The sequence below is a fragment of the Rattus norvegicus genome, chromosome 2 (genome assembly GCF_036323735.1).
Source record: "Rattus norvegicus strain BN/NHsdMcwi chromosome 2, GRCr8, whole genome shotgun sequence".
In the NCBI taxonomy this organism is placed as follows: domain Eukaryota; kingdom Metazoa; phylum Chordata; class Mammalia; order Rodentia; family Muridae; genus Rattus; species Rattus norvegicus.
The window spans coordinates 209976734-209993713 of NC_086020.1; the positions used below are offsets into that span (position 1 = coordinate 209976734).

A 16980-nucleotide genomic window follows, 5' to 3' on the forward strand; every position below is an offset into this window, starting at 1 on the left:
TAACATTGCAAGTGAAACCACTGTGTCTATATTCACAGCATCCGCGGGGGCTGAACTTGGGAGATACCTCATGTTTTCCTAAGTACAAAAATTCTTCCGCTCCATGTTAGTAGTTCTATCCACATAGATATTCAAGAAATAGGAAAGCGCAGCCATTGTTCGTTTCTGAATTCATAGCTGGTTAAAGATAAGAAGAGTAGTAGAAATAATAGTACGTGCTGATCCATTGGCATTGATAACAGTTTAAAAAGCAATAACAAAACACACAATAAGACTTTTTATTTTAAAAAGTTTTTCGTTTTAATTCTCTGTAAAACATTCACACATACCAGTGATTCTCAACCTGTTGGTTGCAACTACTCTGGGATTGTACAAAACAAACAACAACAACAACAACAACAACAACAACAACAACAACAACAACAGAACACAACACTCAACTCAGACACCAAGCACCACATACAGAATTTTGGCTAATCATGGAATAAGAATATGTATTTTCTTCTGTTGCCAATGCTTAAGTCTTACCATTACATATTTGAGATTGAGGCATGTCGGTATGAAAGGTTTTCTAGCTTAGGTGAAATATCATTTACTAAGTACCACAGCACCCTATGGGCATTTAATTGTTTTTGCTGTTTTGCTAGAGAGAGAGAGAGAGAGAGAGAGAGAGAGAGAGAGAGAGAGAGAGAGAGAAACAAAGAAGAAGGAGGAGGAGGAGAGGGAGGAGGAGGATGAGGAAAAGAAGAAGAAGAAGAAGAAGAAGAAGAAGAAGAAGAAGAAGAAGAAGAAGAAGAAGAAGAAGAAGAAGAGGAGGAGGAGGAGGAGGAGGAGGAGGAGGAGGAGGAGGAGGAGGAGGAGGAGGAGGAGGAGGAGGAAAGAAAGAGAGAGAGAAAGAAAGAAAGAAAGAAAGAAAGAAAGAAAGAAAGAAAAAATCATTATCTTTGAGAACATGTTTGCATATTTAACTTTGTATCGACATACTAATGTGATAAAATGGAATTTGTAGATGAACAGATATATGTATTTAGATATTACAAATTACTTTTGAAATACAAATACTTACAAAATTCACATTTAAATACTTAGAAAACTCACATTTAAATGGAATTATCAAGCTATGACTATTCATGATGTTGTAGGTTTTAAACTGGCATGGAATTCCCAAACGTTCCTAATCAACCCCATTAATATTAAGTGATTATTTTTATGTTTTTATAGATAAATATTTTAAGTTGTGTTTTCTTTCACAGTGACAGTAATATTAGTTTCTACATACTATACCAGATACTATGATTTCCATGAACTGTTATCACTTAGGGCTCCTTAAATTCCTACAATATTACAGCTATTGGTGTCCTTCCCTCCAGACAGGAAAGGCAGGCTAAGTAGTTTATTCAAAGTCAGGGCTCTATTAAACAAGCTCAGAATAATGATGGCTGGGTTTGAATTCATTGCCACCCTCAGTAATGATTCCACAGTCCTGATTCTGGTACTCTTATAGACCACCTAAAGATGTCCCTGCTCATAGCTGCAAAACACAATTCTCAATAAATGTAGCAACATGGGTACTTTCAACCTTAATTTTCATTCCAAGTCCCTCCATTATGAACTGGCATCAGACATGATATGTAACGTTTAGCTTCCGTTTTCATGTCAGTGTCAATCTTCTCACAGTTATAAGGGTCAAGTGTACAGGAAGCTGGCCTCTGCACTCTACTAGAGTGAATGCACCAGCCTCTTCCACCAATGGCAGCTGAGACTCTCAGAAAGAAAGGGGGCTTAGAGAACACTATTAATTATATTGCTTCCAATAAAATGCCTGGAACTAGGTAGAGGTGTTGAATATTACTTGACTATGGACACATTAAATAATGTAAGAGGCAGATAAACATAACTGAAAAAAGGTATGAAGGCTTCAAAATATACTCTAATAGCATCAAACATCAAAACATTTAATAAGAAAATGTTTGCATCTGGAAATAAAAATATTAAAGTAGCACCAACGATTTTGTATGCTGTTGGTCTTCCTCATTTCTCTCCTTCCATTTCACATCTCTGCATATAACCCAATCCTTTTAGAGCCTTGGTTTTTGGTTGAATTACACTCATTTTCTCAGAGGATCTTAATCCATGTGTAAAGATGTATTTTTAAATACTTGTGATGCACATATGTATCAGTATATTAGCTTCACTAACATTTTAAACTGGTTTTCATGAAGCGTAAGTTTGCTGACACTTGATTTAAGTATATTTTATAAAAATCAATCTTTCAACTCCTAAATCTTTGAAATTCCTGATTTGTTCAGATGTATTTTTCCTTCTGGGTGTTGTTTAAACTATTAACAATTAGACAGTTGAAGTCCAATTTCTCATGAATATTTCTACCCACTTAATTCATTACATTTTAATTAATATAAGCAAATGAAAGCGGCATATTCCTTTTGTATGTGCAGTGAGCACAAGCAACTGTTACAAGGCAGCTTCTGCTGTTTTGTCAGCCTGAGCTATTATCAGGGAGTTTATGTGGACTTAGTTCTATCAATTAATTGTGTAATCTTAGCTGTCCAAGGAGTCAAATGATGGGGGGGGGAAACAAACAGAATTAAACTCAATTATTCAAAATTCCAGTTATCCAAAATTAGCATACATTCCACACTATCTTGCCCATTAAAAATCCTTTTTTACCCTTCAATGATTCAGCCATGCGTAGTAAATCTCCCCCTCCCTTTTCACCAGCATAACTTTACTTCTAACATCATTAAAAATCCTTTTCTATTAGTTAGTGCCTGAGTCTTTTTTATCATAAAAAGAATTTTTAATGGACTGATGTTGGACTCTAGGTTTTAAGTCAAAGCAATCTGAGCAGCATCGTGGCACTGGTAAATAAAAGTCGTTAGAAGAAAAGGGAGAAGACATGCGTGGTCCTCTCAGAGACTAGAGAGTACCAGAGTCTATTGAGGTAGGCATTGTGCTTTGTCGTCTTAATAAAAACCTGTTTCATTGCATCGCTAAATGCAGAACAACATAGAAGGTAGGATGAAAGTGAACTCATTAAATGCTCTCTCCAGAATCCATGGTCCTCCAGAGACATACAGGTTAGAATCTCAAGCTTCACTGTTGAGTGTATATCTGAAAATACACTAAATTTACCCAAAGAACAATTCCGGGACAGTATTACAATTTGCATTGTTTTGCTCAGGACAAAATTGAAGTTCAGCAACATAAAGGAATCTTTGCAGCCTTTCACAGACTGTAGCATAATGTTTAAACCACAATGGCTAGCCCCATGATTTGATATTGTTATAGACTGTAATTAATCTTCAGTTTAATTTCTTGGTAAAATTCATATTCATAAAATGTATGTTATCCAAAAGTCATGATTTGTGTTTTCTAATGGCACATAAAAAATGTATCATAAAACTTACATACTTTGAAATAATCTACTGAAGTAAGAAGTGCTATCTTTTGAGTATCATGAGTATAAAACTAGGATTCAAATTGAAAGAAAAATATGCATGCTTGAAAATATTTTTGGATAATTGCTGAATAAAAGAACACTAAGTAAAAATCCTAAGTCATAATGTGTTCTTATGTGCATACCAAAACACTGCTATAGCAAATGGAATTACTGTATTTATTTAAGCAATATCTGAATAAAGTAGATATTTTTCAAGCATAATTCAAGGTCTTTTGATTATGAAAATATTTTTCTAAAACATGCTCAATCTGGAAATGATCTGTGGTCAATTCAAAGATTTCAGCACACTGACTTGCATTTGAACTTATGACTTCCGGGAAGCCCTACTTATTATATCGGAATTACAGTTCAGTCTAGACCCTCAGTGACTCCAGGAGACACCTTTCGTGCAAACCAGAACACTTGATCAAATCCTGCAAATCAAACCTTTGTTCCAGTTCTTCCTTTTGTCCTTTCTTCCTTCCTTATTTCCCTCCATCTGTCCTTCGCTCCCTCCTTCTTCACCTCCTTCTCTCCATCCTTTCCTTGAGCTTTCAGATTGCTTCAAGATTCAGAGACCTAGGATAATTTGACCTTTACTGGACATTTCCACACAGTTGCAACAAAAATGGCTTGATGTCACTGAACTTTCTGTCATGTTCCTCTAGCCCCACATCGACAACAGCTTAATTTAAACGGTATGATACCACTAGTTGATTTCTGTAGAACAGATTTTCTTGTTTGTTTGTTTGTTTTTCTCAAGGATGAGTCTGTCTTCATATATCTCTAGCTGTTGGACTAACTACTTATTCCTTAGTTTTTGTTCTAAAATCTGTAACAACAGTGGCAATGTTTTAAAAATCACTATCTCAGCAGTTAGGATTCTGGAAGTTTCTATTCAATTTAATTAGCACTTGGTTATGTACAGTTATGTTTTATATGGATGCGTGTATATTATTCATATTGGATTTTAATTTTCGTCTTGAATTTCTCATCTCTCCACTTTTCTCATCTAGAAACTATAAGATTTTTACCTTGCAGTTTAGCACAATTATTTCCTACACCTTCAGTCTTTGTAATAACGTTCTTAATAGATGAGAATCACTTATTAAACCTACTTCCCAATAAAAAAATGCTGAGAACAGATGGGTTCTATGACCTATTGAATCAGTTATTTTTAATCAAATGGAGTTTATAATAATATCAATAAAAGATGACTTAATTCTTGCTCAACAACAGGAAGATCTATGTCTTCACCTTTGGTTCACATTTCCACAGAGAACATAATTCCTCTTAATTTACAAAAAAGGAAGAAAAAGATGCCTTTATTAGTTGGAAAGGTTTTCATGTTCATTATGCACATTAGAAAAGTTTAAGGAATGGAAGGAAAACATGAAATAGAAAATGTCGTATTGACCTAATTGAACTTCCTCAAATGCCAATGAGAATTTGCGGGTGTTCTTAACACTTGTGTAATAATGTTGCCCTTTAAATGTAACTGGTTAAATTTTCAAAGCTGTATCCTGGGATTTTGCCATTTGATGTCCATTAATATCAATTGGAATATGCGGACAAATCCCTGTATACCACTTTGAAATTTTACCCCTTAGTGTTAATGATAGTCTTCTAACAGTGAAGTGAGAAATAAATTATTTATCTGCTTAGCTCAAATTTTCTTTAGTCTCTTGGGTAAAATAAATAAGGGAAGGAAAAGAATACCAATATTTCTTTATTAGTTCAAAGTAACATCTATATCAAGAACCCATTGGCTAAGTACGTATTGAACAGTCTCTTATGCAGTTAGCTCTGGCTAGTCTGTCTGAATATTTATGCTGTGGGTGTCCTTTTAGCTACATTCATAGTTATATTTATTTTATTATACCTACAGTATATAGTACTGTAAGCAGTATTTTACCTGCTATATTATCCTTTTATGGTTAAAATATAAAGGTAACAAGGAACCATTAATAAATATTTTGGCATAGAAATAAAATCCTGATGTCTAGTGTCTCGTGTGTCTAACTTAATAAATTGTATTCTAAACACCTGTGTGAAATTCTGAAGTATCAGGGTAGGATAATCGGTAAGAAGCTTTTAGGTAACAGAGAAATAAGAAAGCATTCCCATATACACATTTAGTGATATTAAGGAAACATCCATTATGCATACATTTACCTTAGTTTGAAACGTATAAAAACATCTCAAGTAAAAAAAAAAAGCAAAACACTTCTTTTGTAAGATAACTTATTTACAATAAGCCATTTTCCTCTCATAGCACAACTGAAAGGAAGGAACAAAGGTTCTTCCTATACTTGATAACCCACCCTGCGCACACACGTGCGCACCCACCCACCCACACACACACACGCATGCGCACACACACATTGTCTGCACTTACAACTGTTGATACGTCAGTGTCATTAGCACCCAAAGCCCACACTTCACAGCAGGCTTCACCCTTAGTGCTTTATGTTCTATGAACTTGGATTAGTGGGTAACAAGGTGCACCTGCCATTACACCGCCGCTCAGTGTCACTTCCGAAATTCTTTTGTCTCTGCCTCCTCCTCCCTCCTTCCCTGCTCCCCCTTCCGTCAACCACTGATCTATTTTACTGTCCCCAAGCTTTTCTCTTGTTCATACTACACTTGGCATCACTGTATTGGAGGTAAACTGTTAAATGAAAAGCCCTTCGTTGCCAGGGACATTGGGTGTGTGTGTTTTCCTAGAATACTGCCCCCCATAAAATATTCTAGGTTCGTATTGGTCAGACTGAGGGTGGAAATGATAATGGGATCCTGAAGGAACTGCATATCTGCATTGTTTAGTGGACTTTGGTTTCAGACAAGATCAAAGTCCTTCACAATTAGAACTATCTTTAACTTAGAAAATGTTTGAAGGCATCATTAGCATGGCTGATCCTCAGAATATCAGAATATTACTAGCTCACTCTGGGATGTAGCTGAAACTCCAAAGTAGCTTTAGTACAATATATTCTTACTTAAAATCACTACAGTGTGGTCTATCCATTACACAATTTTCATGTCTATTAGGTTAGGGAGTAAGGTATTGGTAACAAGTGTGTGTGTGTGTGTGTGTGTGTGTGTGTGTGTGTGTGTGTGTACGAGCACATACATGTTCGTGCACATACAAGCACGCCTGTGTGTCGAGAGAGAGTGACATGTGTATTCTAATTACAGGAGTCAATTTAGTTTTCTTTAATTTTATTTGAATTTTCTAGCAGGTAAGATTATATCAGGCTTCCTGTGCATCTTCAAACTGTGTAAAATACACATGCAGAGCAACATAGAACATGCATGTTCTTCAGAGCTTGGGTTGCCAGCCTCTGTATTCAAACCAGCTTCCTTGTATTTGTCAGAAAATAACAGAGTTGTTTGCCATTTGCATACTCTACGTGATTGCTTTCTTTTCCAAAGCTTTCTGTTCCCTGACTCTATTTAGAACAGATGTTTGAATGCTCTGTACAATCCCACTTACACCTCAGTGTTTATCAAATCATAATTTGTGTATAGTTTATGTAAGAGTTCTAGGCTTTTCGTGCCTATTTTGTGACTTGTCTAGACTTGATAACAGCACCGAAGTTCTTAAATCTACATTCACTGAGAACCTAAAACACTTTGAAAACAGATAAAGCAATTGTAAATTTGTCTTGAAAACTGCTGCTGTTGTGTAATGCTAAATATAAGACAACATGTGCCCAAGCCAGACATTCTAACCATATGGCTTCCTTATCTTCTGCAGGAACTGCCATCAGGCCTATTGCTTTGAGAGCTGTGACCGCCATTGCCCGCGCTTTGCCTGGGTTTCCTATACTGGCCACAGGTGGAATTGACTCAGCTGAAAGTGGACTTCAGTTTCTTCATAGTGGTGCTTCAGTTCTCCAGGTGGGCTTATGCCTTTCCGGTTTTTGTTTGTTTGTTTGTTTGTTTGTTTGTTTGTTTGTAAAGTAATTTCTGAATACAAGGTAAATCATGTGATTTCCCAAAACAAAGTAAATCATGTGACATATGCATGCTTTGGAAACCTCCAAAGAAATAGGGAGTGGATAAGCAAAATGGTAGCACCCATTGCTATTTGGTTTTGAGTCTGAGAAAACCTTGACCCCACTCCCTGTCCTATTGTGAAGGCCTTTTTTTAGTATATTCGTCTATCTGTCTGTCCTAGAATAAATAACCAAGTAACAGATGCATACTGTATACTATCAGATTAGAAAGAATTGCAATGTGAAAAAAGTATGTAAAATGGGATCTCCAGGAAGAAATGAATGAAACAGAAGATGAGGCTAACAGCTAGTCTGATAAGAGTACCTGAAGGTATTACTGAATTCATTTCCTAACTTCTTGACAAGACAGAGAAGTCATTGGCTCTCTGACATTCATGTTACAAAACAATTAATTTGTTATTGAGCTTCTTATACTAAAAGTCTGAGGAAAGTTCTTCCAATGCTTTTGCAAAGAGATTCCTAACAACACTGACATACATAATACAAATTTTGTAATATCATTTCCTCTTATTTTACTGAGACTGATCTGGTTTTATTTTTGGAGGAGGGGCTTGTTAAACACCTTTCTTTGTACCATTGTGAAGCATAATATAAAATCTTAGGCCAATAGCCACCTTAGGAAAACAACTGTCATGTATTGTCTCCAAACCAGATGAGCAGCTTCCTTGGGAGTAAGCAGGGATGGGAATGCGGGAATTCAGAAAGTCCCAGGTGACCTAATCATGGAGAACTTCTGAGAGGTAGGGGAAGGATCGTCCAGTGAGTTTGTGCACCTGTAACACAATCAAGGGTAATTTTTGGGTTTTGTAGAACTGATGGGAGAGAAGCTTAGCTCTATAGAGTTTAAAGGTCTTAAGTCAGTCTCTGATCAAAGCAAAAGGTTGGGGCCTGCTGGGTGCACTGTGACTCAGTTGTATATGTCATCCAGAAAAGTGCTGGACTTGTGGAGAGAAAAGTTTCCAGAAGCTGGGGGCCAGAGGACACTTGTTTCCTCTGGTCTTGAACCCACAATCCGCATGACCGTGAATGTTAGGTTATAGGCTAGTATTATCATGTCCAGCTCCCATTTTATTTAGATGTTTGTTTTTAAAGTATTACTCAATGTGGATCTAGTAGTCTTTGAACATTATAATATCAGCAGTTCTCTGCAGGGCCAGTTATACAGGCTTGAGATCTGACTCAACCAAACAATGAAAAAACTCACATTACTTAAAGTAATTCCCCATTATTATGGTTTTTATTACCCAGGGATGATCAAGAAGAGTGGCAACATTTGGAATGAAAATATATAAAATAATTTAATAAAAGAAAGCAAAGTTTAATATCATTTAAGTTCAGTATCAAAAAGGTAGAGTTCAAATAACTTGTGTTTCTTATTCTATATAAAACATTATCTTAAAGTTGATGCAAAGTTGAGTACAGAAGTTTTTTAAATCACAATACAAATCAAAGTGCCATTCTTCCAATGAAGTGTAACAGACTTATTTTGCCCTCAAATCTCCACTAAATATAGCTAGACCCCTTGAGCATGAAGCAAATGTAAACAGATTCTGAAAGATATACAGAAGGTTGGGAAGCTTTTAATGACTGCTTCTATTTCCATAAGGGTTATGGGACTGTTTGAATAGTACGCCCGATTTAACTTTGAGACCTGGTCTCTGTCTAGAAAATCATTCATCATTTCATCTAGATTTTTTTCTAGTTTTGTTGAGTATAGGCTTTTGTAGTAAGATCTGATTTTGTTTTATGAATTTTCTCAGTTTCTGTTGCTATGACTCCCTTTCATTTCTGATTTTGTTAATTTGGATACTGTCTCTGGCCCTTTTGTTAGTTTGGCTAGGGGTTTATCTAACTTGTTGATTTTCTCAAAGAACCAGCTTTTGGTTGTTGATTCTTTCTATCATTCTATTTGCTTTAAGTATCTGATTTCTAACCTGAGTTTCATTAGTTCCTGCTGTCTACTCCTCTTGGGTGTGTTTGCTTCTTTTTGTTCTAAAGCTTTCAGTTGTGCTGTTAATTTACTAGTGTAGGATCTCTCTAATTTACTTAACATTGATTTCATTGTGTCCTAAAATTGTGGGTATGATGTGTCTTCATTTTCATTGAATTCTATGAAGTCTTAGATTTCTTTATTTCTTCCATGACCAAGTTATCATTGAATAGAGAGTTATTCGGTTTCTCTGGGTAAGTGGACTTTCTGTTGTTTTTGTTGTTATTGAAGTCTAGACTTAGTCTCTGGTAATCTGATAGGATATATGGGATTACTTCAAACTTTTTCTATCATTTGAAGCTTGTTTTGTGACCAATTATTTTGGCAATTATGAAGAAGGTACCATGAGGTGCTGAGAAGAAGGTACAATTTTTTTTGTTTGTTTTATGGTGAAATGTTCTGTATATATCTGGTAAATCCATTTGGTGGATTTTTTTCTTTGATGGGGATGAGCGTCTTTCCCTCTCTTTTTTGATAAATTTTGTTTGAAAGTGTAATTTATTGGATATTAAAATGGCTACTCCAGCTTGTTTCTTGAAACAATTGCTTGGAAAACTTTTATCTAGCCCTTTACTGTAAGGTAGTGTCTGTCTTTGTCACGGAGGTGTGTTTCTTGTCTGTACCAAAATGCAGGATCCTGCTTGCTTATCCAGCTAGTTAGCTTGTGTCTTTTTTATTTGGGAATTGAATGTGTTGATGTTGAGCTATATTAAAGGCACCTGGTTGTTAGTTCCTGTCATATTTGTTGTCGGAGGTAGTATTGTGTGTGTGTGTGTGAACCTCTCCTTTCGGGTTTGTGGAGGGATGTCTCATTTCTTGGTTTTCCTTTGGTGTAGGTTTCCTTCTTGTATTGGAGTTTTTCTTATATAATTCTCTGTAGGACTGGATTGGTAGATAGACGTTGATTAAATTTAATTTTTTCATGGAATAGTTTGGTTTCTCCATCTATGGTGATTGAAAGTTTTGCTAGGTATAGAGGCCTTAGCTGACATTTCTATTCCCTTAGGGACTTCATGACATGGATCTTTTGGATTTTAGAGTCTATGTTGAGAAGTCTGGTATAATTCTGATAGTTCTGCCTTTATATGTTTCTTTGCCTTTTTCTCTTCCCACTTTTAAAATTCTTAGTTTGTTCTAAACATTTAGTGTTTTGGTTATTATGTGACAGGAGTATTTTATTTTCTGGTCCAATCTCTTTGGTGTTTTATAGGCTTCTAGTACATTTATGGCTATCTCTTTTTCTTTCTTTCTTTTTATTAACCATTCTATTCATTTACATCTCTAGTGATATCCCATTTCCCAGCTATCGCTCCATAAGCCCCCATCTTACAACTTCCCTCTCCTCCTTTCCCTTTGCCTCTATGAGGGTGCTCCTCCACCCACCTACCCTCTCCCACCCCAATGCTCCAGCATCCATCTATACTGAGCATCAAACCTCCACATGACCAAGGGCCTCCCCTTCCACCGATGTCAGACAAGACCATTCTCTGTTATCTATGTCTCTGGAGCTATGGATCCCTCCCTGTACACTCCTTGATTGGTGGTCTAGTTCCTGGGAGCACAGGCTAGTCCAACCAGCTGATGTTGTTCTTCCTATGGGGTTACAAGGAGGGGAAAGAAATAAGGGGGCAGTATCAAGTACTGGAGGGGACAGAAGAGAGCTACAGATGGTCAGGAAATCACATGAAAATATGTAACAGGGGGATGAGGAACTGGAGATAGTCATTGGAGGGTTCCTGGATGATTTGAATTAGGAGCTTGTTATGCTGTATATTTTATTTGTACCAATATCCTCTATGATATCTTCTATACCTGAGATTCTCTTATCTTGTATTCTGTTGTTGATGCTTGCATCTGTGGCTTGAATCTATTTTCTAGGGTTTCCATTTCCTGGGTTACCACCATTTGGAATTTCTTTATTGTTTCTATTTTCATTTTTAAGTCTTAAACTGCTTTGATCAATTCATTCACCTGTTTGTGTTTTGCTCTATTTCTTAAGGGGGTTTATTTGTTTCCTCTTTAATGGCTTCTACTTGTTTTGCTGTATTTTTCTGTATTTCTTTAAGTGAGTTATTTATATCCTCCTTAAATGTCTCTATTATCTTCATGAGATGGGATTTTAGGTGAACACCATGCTTTTCATGTGTGTTGGGTTATCCAGATCTCCCACACTGATGGACTGGTAGCATTAACATAGTTAAAATGGATTTCCTTCCAAAAGCAATCTACAGAATCAACATAATCCTCTTCAAAATTTCAACACAATTCTTCACAGACATGGAAAGAGAAATTCTCAAAATCATATGTAAAAACAAAGCAAAACAAAACAAAACAAAAAATAAAAACACACAAACAAACAAACAGGGTAGCCAAAACAGTTCTCAACAATAAAAGAACTTCTAGGGGAATGACGTCCCCTGATCTCAAGCAGTAGTGATAAAAACTGCATGGTACTAGTACAGAGACAGATATGTCCATAAATGGATTAGAATTAAAGACCCACAAGTAAAGCCTCACACTATTGACACTTGATCTTTGACAAAAACACCAAAAACATACAATGGGAAAAATATTTAATAGATTGTGCTGGTCTAACTGGCTGTCTGTACATACATAGAAAAAAGAAAATGGGTCCATATTTAAGACTTCCACAAACCTCAAATCCAAGTGGATCAAGTATGTCGGTGTAAAACCAGATACAGTGAATCAAACAGATGAGGAAGTAGGAATGAACTCACTGCCATAGGGGTGAATTTTCTGAACAGAACTTCAATGGCTCAAGCTCTAAGATCAACAATTGGTAAATGGGACCTCATAATACTGCAAAGCTTCTGTAAAGCAAAGGTAACTGTCAATAGGACAAAATGGCAACCTACAGATTGGGAAAAATAATATTCACTAACCCCATATCTGATGTAAGGCTAATATCAAAAATATATAAAGAACACACAAATTTAACCCCTAAAAACCTAATAGCCCAACTTAAAAGTGCAGTACAGAGCTAAACAGAGAATTCAAAATCAGTGAATCTCGAATGGGCCAAAAGCACTTAAAGAAATGTTCCAAGTCCTTAGTCACCAGGGAAATGCAAATCAAAACAACCTTGAGATTCCACCTTACACCGAAACTCATGTTCAAGCACATGTTTGGTGAGGATGTGGAGAAAGAGGAACACTACTCCATTGCTGGTGAACTGGTACAACCACTCAGGAAATCAATCTGAAGATTCCTCAGAAAATTGGAAATTCTACATGAAGACCCAGCTATACCAGTCCTGGGTAAATACTCAAAAGATGCTCTATCATACCACAAGAACATATATGCTCCACTATGTTCATAGCAGCCTTATTTGTAATAGCCAAAAGCTGGAAACAACCTAGATGTCATTCAGCCAAAGAATGGAAATACGAAATATGTTTCATTTACACAATGGAATACCATTCAGCGGTTAAGAAAGAGGACATCATAATTTTGCTGGCATATGGAGAGAACTAGAAGATATCATCTTGAGTGAGGTAACCCAGATCCAAGACTATGTGCATGGTATGTACACACAAATAAATGGATATTAGCCCCAAAGTACAGAATACCTAGGATTCAACCCACAGACCACAAGAAGTTTAAAAGTAGAAAGGCTCATGTGAAGATGCTTCAATACCACTTAGAAGAGGGAAGAAAATAAACATGGGAGGGAGAGGGAGCAAAGAACCTGGGTGAGAGACAAGAGGCGGAGGGTAGGGGAAAAGGGTAACAGGATCACGTACACGTGCAGAGGGGTAACCTAAGAGAAGCCCAGAGGGCCAGCAGAATGAATGGAAATATGTATCTTTAGGTAATGGAAAGTGAGGGAACCTTCTAGAAAATGCCAGAGATCTGGGAGGTGAGAGACTCTTAGGATTCAACAGGTGTGACCTTATCTGGAATGACCAACAGTGGGGAGAGGGAACTTGAAGAATCCATCTCCAGTAGACGGAGTCTCAAGTGGAGGAACAGAGTTACCAACACAGTCAAATTTTCTGACCCAGAACTGTTCCTGTCTAAAAGAACCACAGGGACAAACTTGGAGTAGAGACTGAAGGAAAGGCAGTCTACTGACCAGCCCCACTTGGGATACATCTAATCGGGGGCTACCAAGACCTGACACTACGACTGATGCTGTGATGTGCTTATACACAGGAGCCTAGCATGGCTGTCCTCTCAGAGGCCCTCGCAGCATCTGAGTGATACAGAGGCAGATACTTACACCCCAACATTGGACTGAAGTCAGGGACCCCTAGGGTTGAATTAGGGGAAGGATTAAAGAAGCTAAAAGGGAGAGCAACCCCAGAGGGAGAACAACAGTCTCAACTGACCTTGACCCCTAGGAGCTCGAAAACACTGAGCTACCAACCATGCAACATATGTGAACTGGTCCATGGCCCCAGCACATATATAGCAGAGGACTGCCTGCTCTGGCCTCAGTGGAAGACTCAGGTAAAGGCTCTTGGTGACACACTTCACAACCTGAATTTGATCCCTGGACCCCACTTGATGGAAGGAGAAAACTAACTTCCACAAGTTGTCTTCTGACCTCCATAAGTATAATGGCCTGTATGTATACATGCTCACACACATGCACATACATGTGCAAATACCACATACACATACATACACAATGCAATCAAATTTTTAAAAGAAGGCACTTTAGAGCGTCAGAAAGAAAAAAACACAATGCAGTAGATTTTTTTCAAAAGAATTCAGATATTTTGAACATGCCTGGGCTTTGGTCTCAGGAATTTAAATGTTTGTCCACTGTCTGTCTCTATCTCACTCCTTACCTTTTCCTGTGAGTTATTTCACCAGCACATAGCTGCCATGCTTTCTGGTCTCCTTCAAAAGGTGCCCTTTCAAGTCATTTCTACCCAGAATGACTTCTTCATTCAGCCCCTGATGCTGGGGTTTCTCTGGAGGGGGCCTCATTGTGTCTTTTCACAACAGGTCATGTCACAGCCATTAGTCACCCATGCACACATTGACTATGTGAGGTAGATCAGAAACTGTGTGTTAACTGTGCTGGAGTTAATTTTTATCTTTAGCACAACTCTCATTATGAATATAATCGTTGTTTACACAATCAGAAAAAAATTGCTCTTGCTTTTCACTGCAGCAGGGAATGTTGTAAATAACTTGCACAAAAAAAAAAAAAAAAAAAAGAACTCCAGAACATTGGATCCCAAAAAAATTTTGTCGAAAATATAAAGTCTGCGCCCAAAGTGATTTCCTGGCAGAAAATTATAGATTTGTGTACAAATGTTACCATTAGCTGAAATTAGACTATCATTCAGTCAAAACACATGTTTTAAAAAGTTTAGCTAAAATCTGAAGAAATATCAGTATTAAAATATTCTTTGGGTGATCACAAATTGAACAAACTTGAAATTGGGCAGGGTGTCTCAGTTGGGTGGGGGTTGTATAAATGTATCTGCTTCTCTTCCATTGTAACTGAATTCCACTCCACTCTGCTCCCTAATCCTGGGTTAATATAACCTTTCATTTTCTATACTTCTAAACTGCTGGATATTACTAGAGAAATTCAAGCAACTCTGCCAATTGGATTTGCTCCAAATTCAGTGTTTAATGTCAGCTTGGCCTTCAGCACTAGTCAAAATCTGATTTTAGTTATCCTTTTCCTTTTTTAATTCTCCATAAAATTCTCTCTGTCAAGCAGCTTTAATCTTTGTGAGACCTTCACCTCTCTTCTTTATTGCCCGCCCATTTCCCTGATTGTCTCTGCCTGTGGGCTCTTATTCCCTGCCCCTATCCCAGTCTCTGCTTCTATGTGAATCAAATTAACCATTTCTACTCCAAAGTGAAATATAGATTGGATCCTTAGTGAAGGAAAATTTTATACTCAAGCAGTAATTTCAAATTCTACCTTGTTTTTGGAAACCAAGACAGGATTTTGAGAAAGTGTTTTCATTTCAAAAGTAAATGGAAAATTTCTTTCATCTGCTGTAAGCATGACAGAATATACTGTCCTTCTTAATCATTATGTGTCCCATAAAATTGTTCATCCAGTCATGTACACAATGCAACACACACACACACACATGCACACACACACACACACACACACACACACACACACACACACTATTAACTATGAATTCAAGAAACATAAGATCTGAAATTGTAAAATGCCAAGAAAGGAACACAGGGGGACTTTCCCTGAATACTGTTGCCATGGCTTGTTTTATAATAGGACACAGAAAGACCAGGCAGTTAAACCAAAAATAACCAAGAGTAGTGATTCAGAATTATATGCTTCTTCATATCAAAAGGAATAAATGCCGCATAAGAATTTTGCATGTAAGTGATGATGTGTCTAGATCAGTGGATATCATGCTTGCTGTGCATACTAGTTTGAGTCTTTAGCACCAGATTCAGTACCCAAAGCTTGGTGGACAGTAAACATAACTGAATCTTCAAGCCCCAAGTTCACTAAGAGATGCTTTCTCAAAAAAAATAGATGGACATGAATTGATAAAACTCCTTGATTTTAATCTACAGTGCCTATATGAGCACACATATGAGCACATACACCCATGTACACATATGAATATACATATACAGAAAGGAAAATCTGCCTTTATGCTGAGGAAAATATTTGCAGGCTCTGTATTTTCTAAAGAGTAAATTTCCAAACTAGATAAGGAGTTTATACAACTGTATAAGAGAATTTAACAAATATTAAGGGTTAGAAGTGGGAATGGAGCAAGTGTGTGATAAAAAGAACAGCCTAATTTTACACAGGCAAACAACCTGAATAGATATTTCCCCAAAGAAGATAGATAAGTCTTTAACAAGTATATGAAAAGGTGTCCATATAGGAAATTTTTAGGAAAACTCAAATCCTCAGTAAGATGTACCTTTATGTCTATTGGAGTAACTGAGAGTTAAAGATCAAAGGTAACAAAGACAGCAAGAGCCTGTGAGAAAGCAGAGAAAAGATGTTAGTACACTGTTGGGAGTGTAGATTTTCAAATCCATGTAGAAAACAGTGTGAGCATTTCTCACAAACCTTAAAAGCAGAACTTCTGTAGAATGCTAACATCTATATAGTGAGATACCCCCAAAGAAATTAAAGTGCTAACTTGCACAGATATATGCATTTTGTCTGAACAATGTGACCATCAATCAATGAATGAAGAAACCATAGGTGATTTCTCTTCTTCTCTCTCCTTTCCCTCCCTGTCTCTCTCTTCTTCCCTCCTTTCTCTCTCTGTCTCTCTCTTTGTCTGTCTCTGTCTGTCTCTGTCTCTCTGTCTCTCTATGTCTGTTTCTGTCTGTCTCTCTCTCTCTCCCTCTCCCTCTCCCTCTCCCTCCCTCCTTCCCTCCCTACCCCAACTGCAACTGTATGTGTGGTATTGTGTGAGCATGCATGAATTGGAAGACTGTTAAAAGCATACTCCACATTTTATAACAGATCATCACCCTGAGGGTCATTAAACTAAGTTTCTTAAGTTACA

At 37.1% G+C, this 16980-nt stretch overlaps 1 protein-coding gene across 1 annotated transcript in view; it reads left to right on the forward strand.

Annotated features, from left to right (window-relative positions):
* Dpyd (dihydropyrimidine dehydrogenase) overlaps window positions 1–16980 on the forward strand; it is an 865876-nt gene that overhangs the window by 682832 nt on the left and 166064 nt on the right. The window contains exon 19 of the mRNA NM_031027.2: window positions 7221–7363. Within this exon, the coding sequence (NP_112289.2) occupies window positions 7221–7363 (143 nt within the window). The remainder of the gene's footprint in view (window positions 1–7220; window positions 7364–16980) is intronic.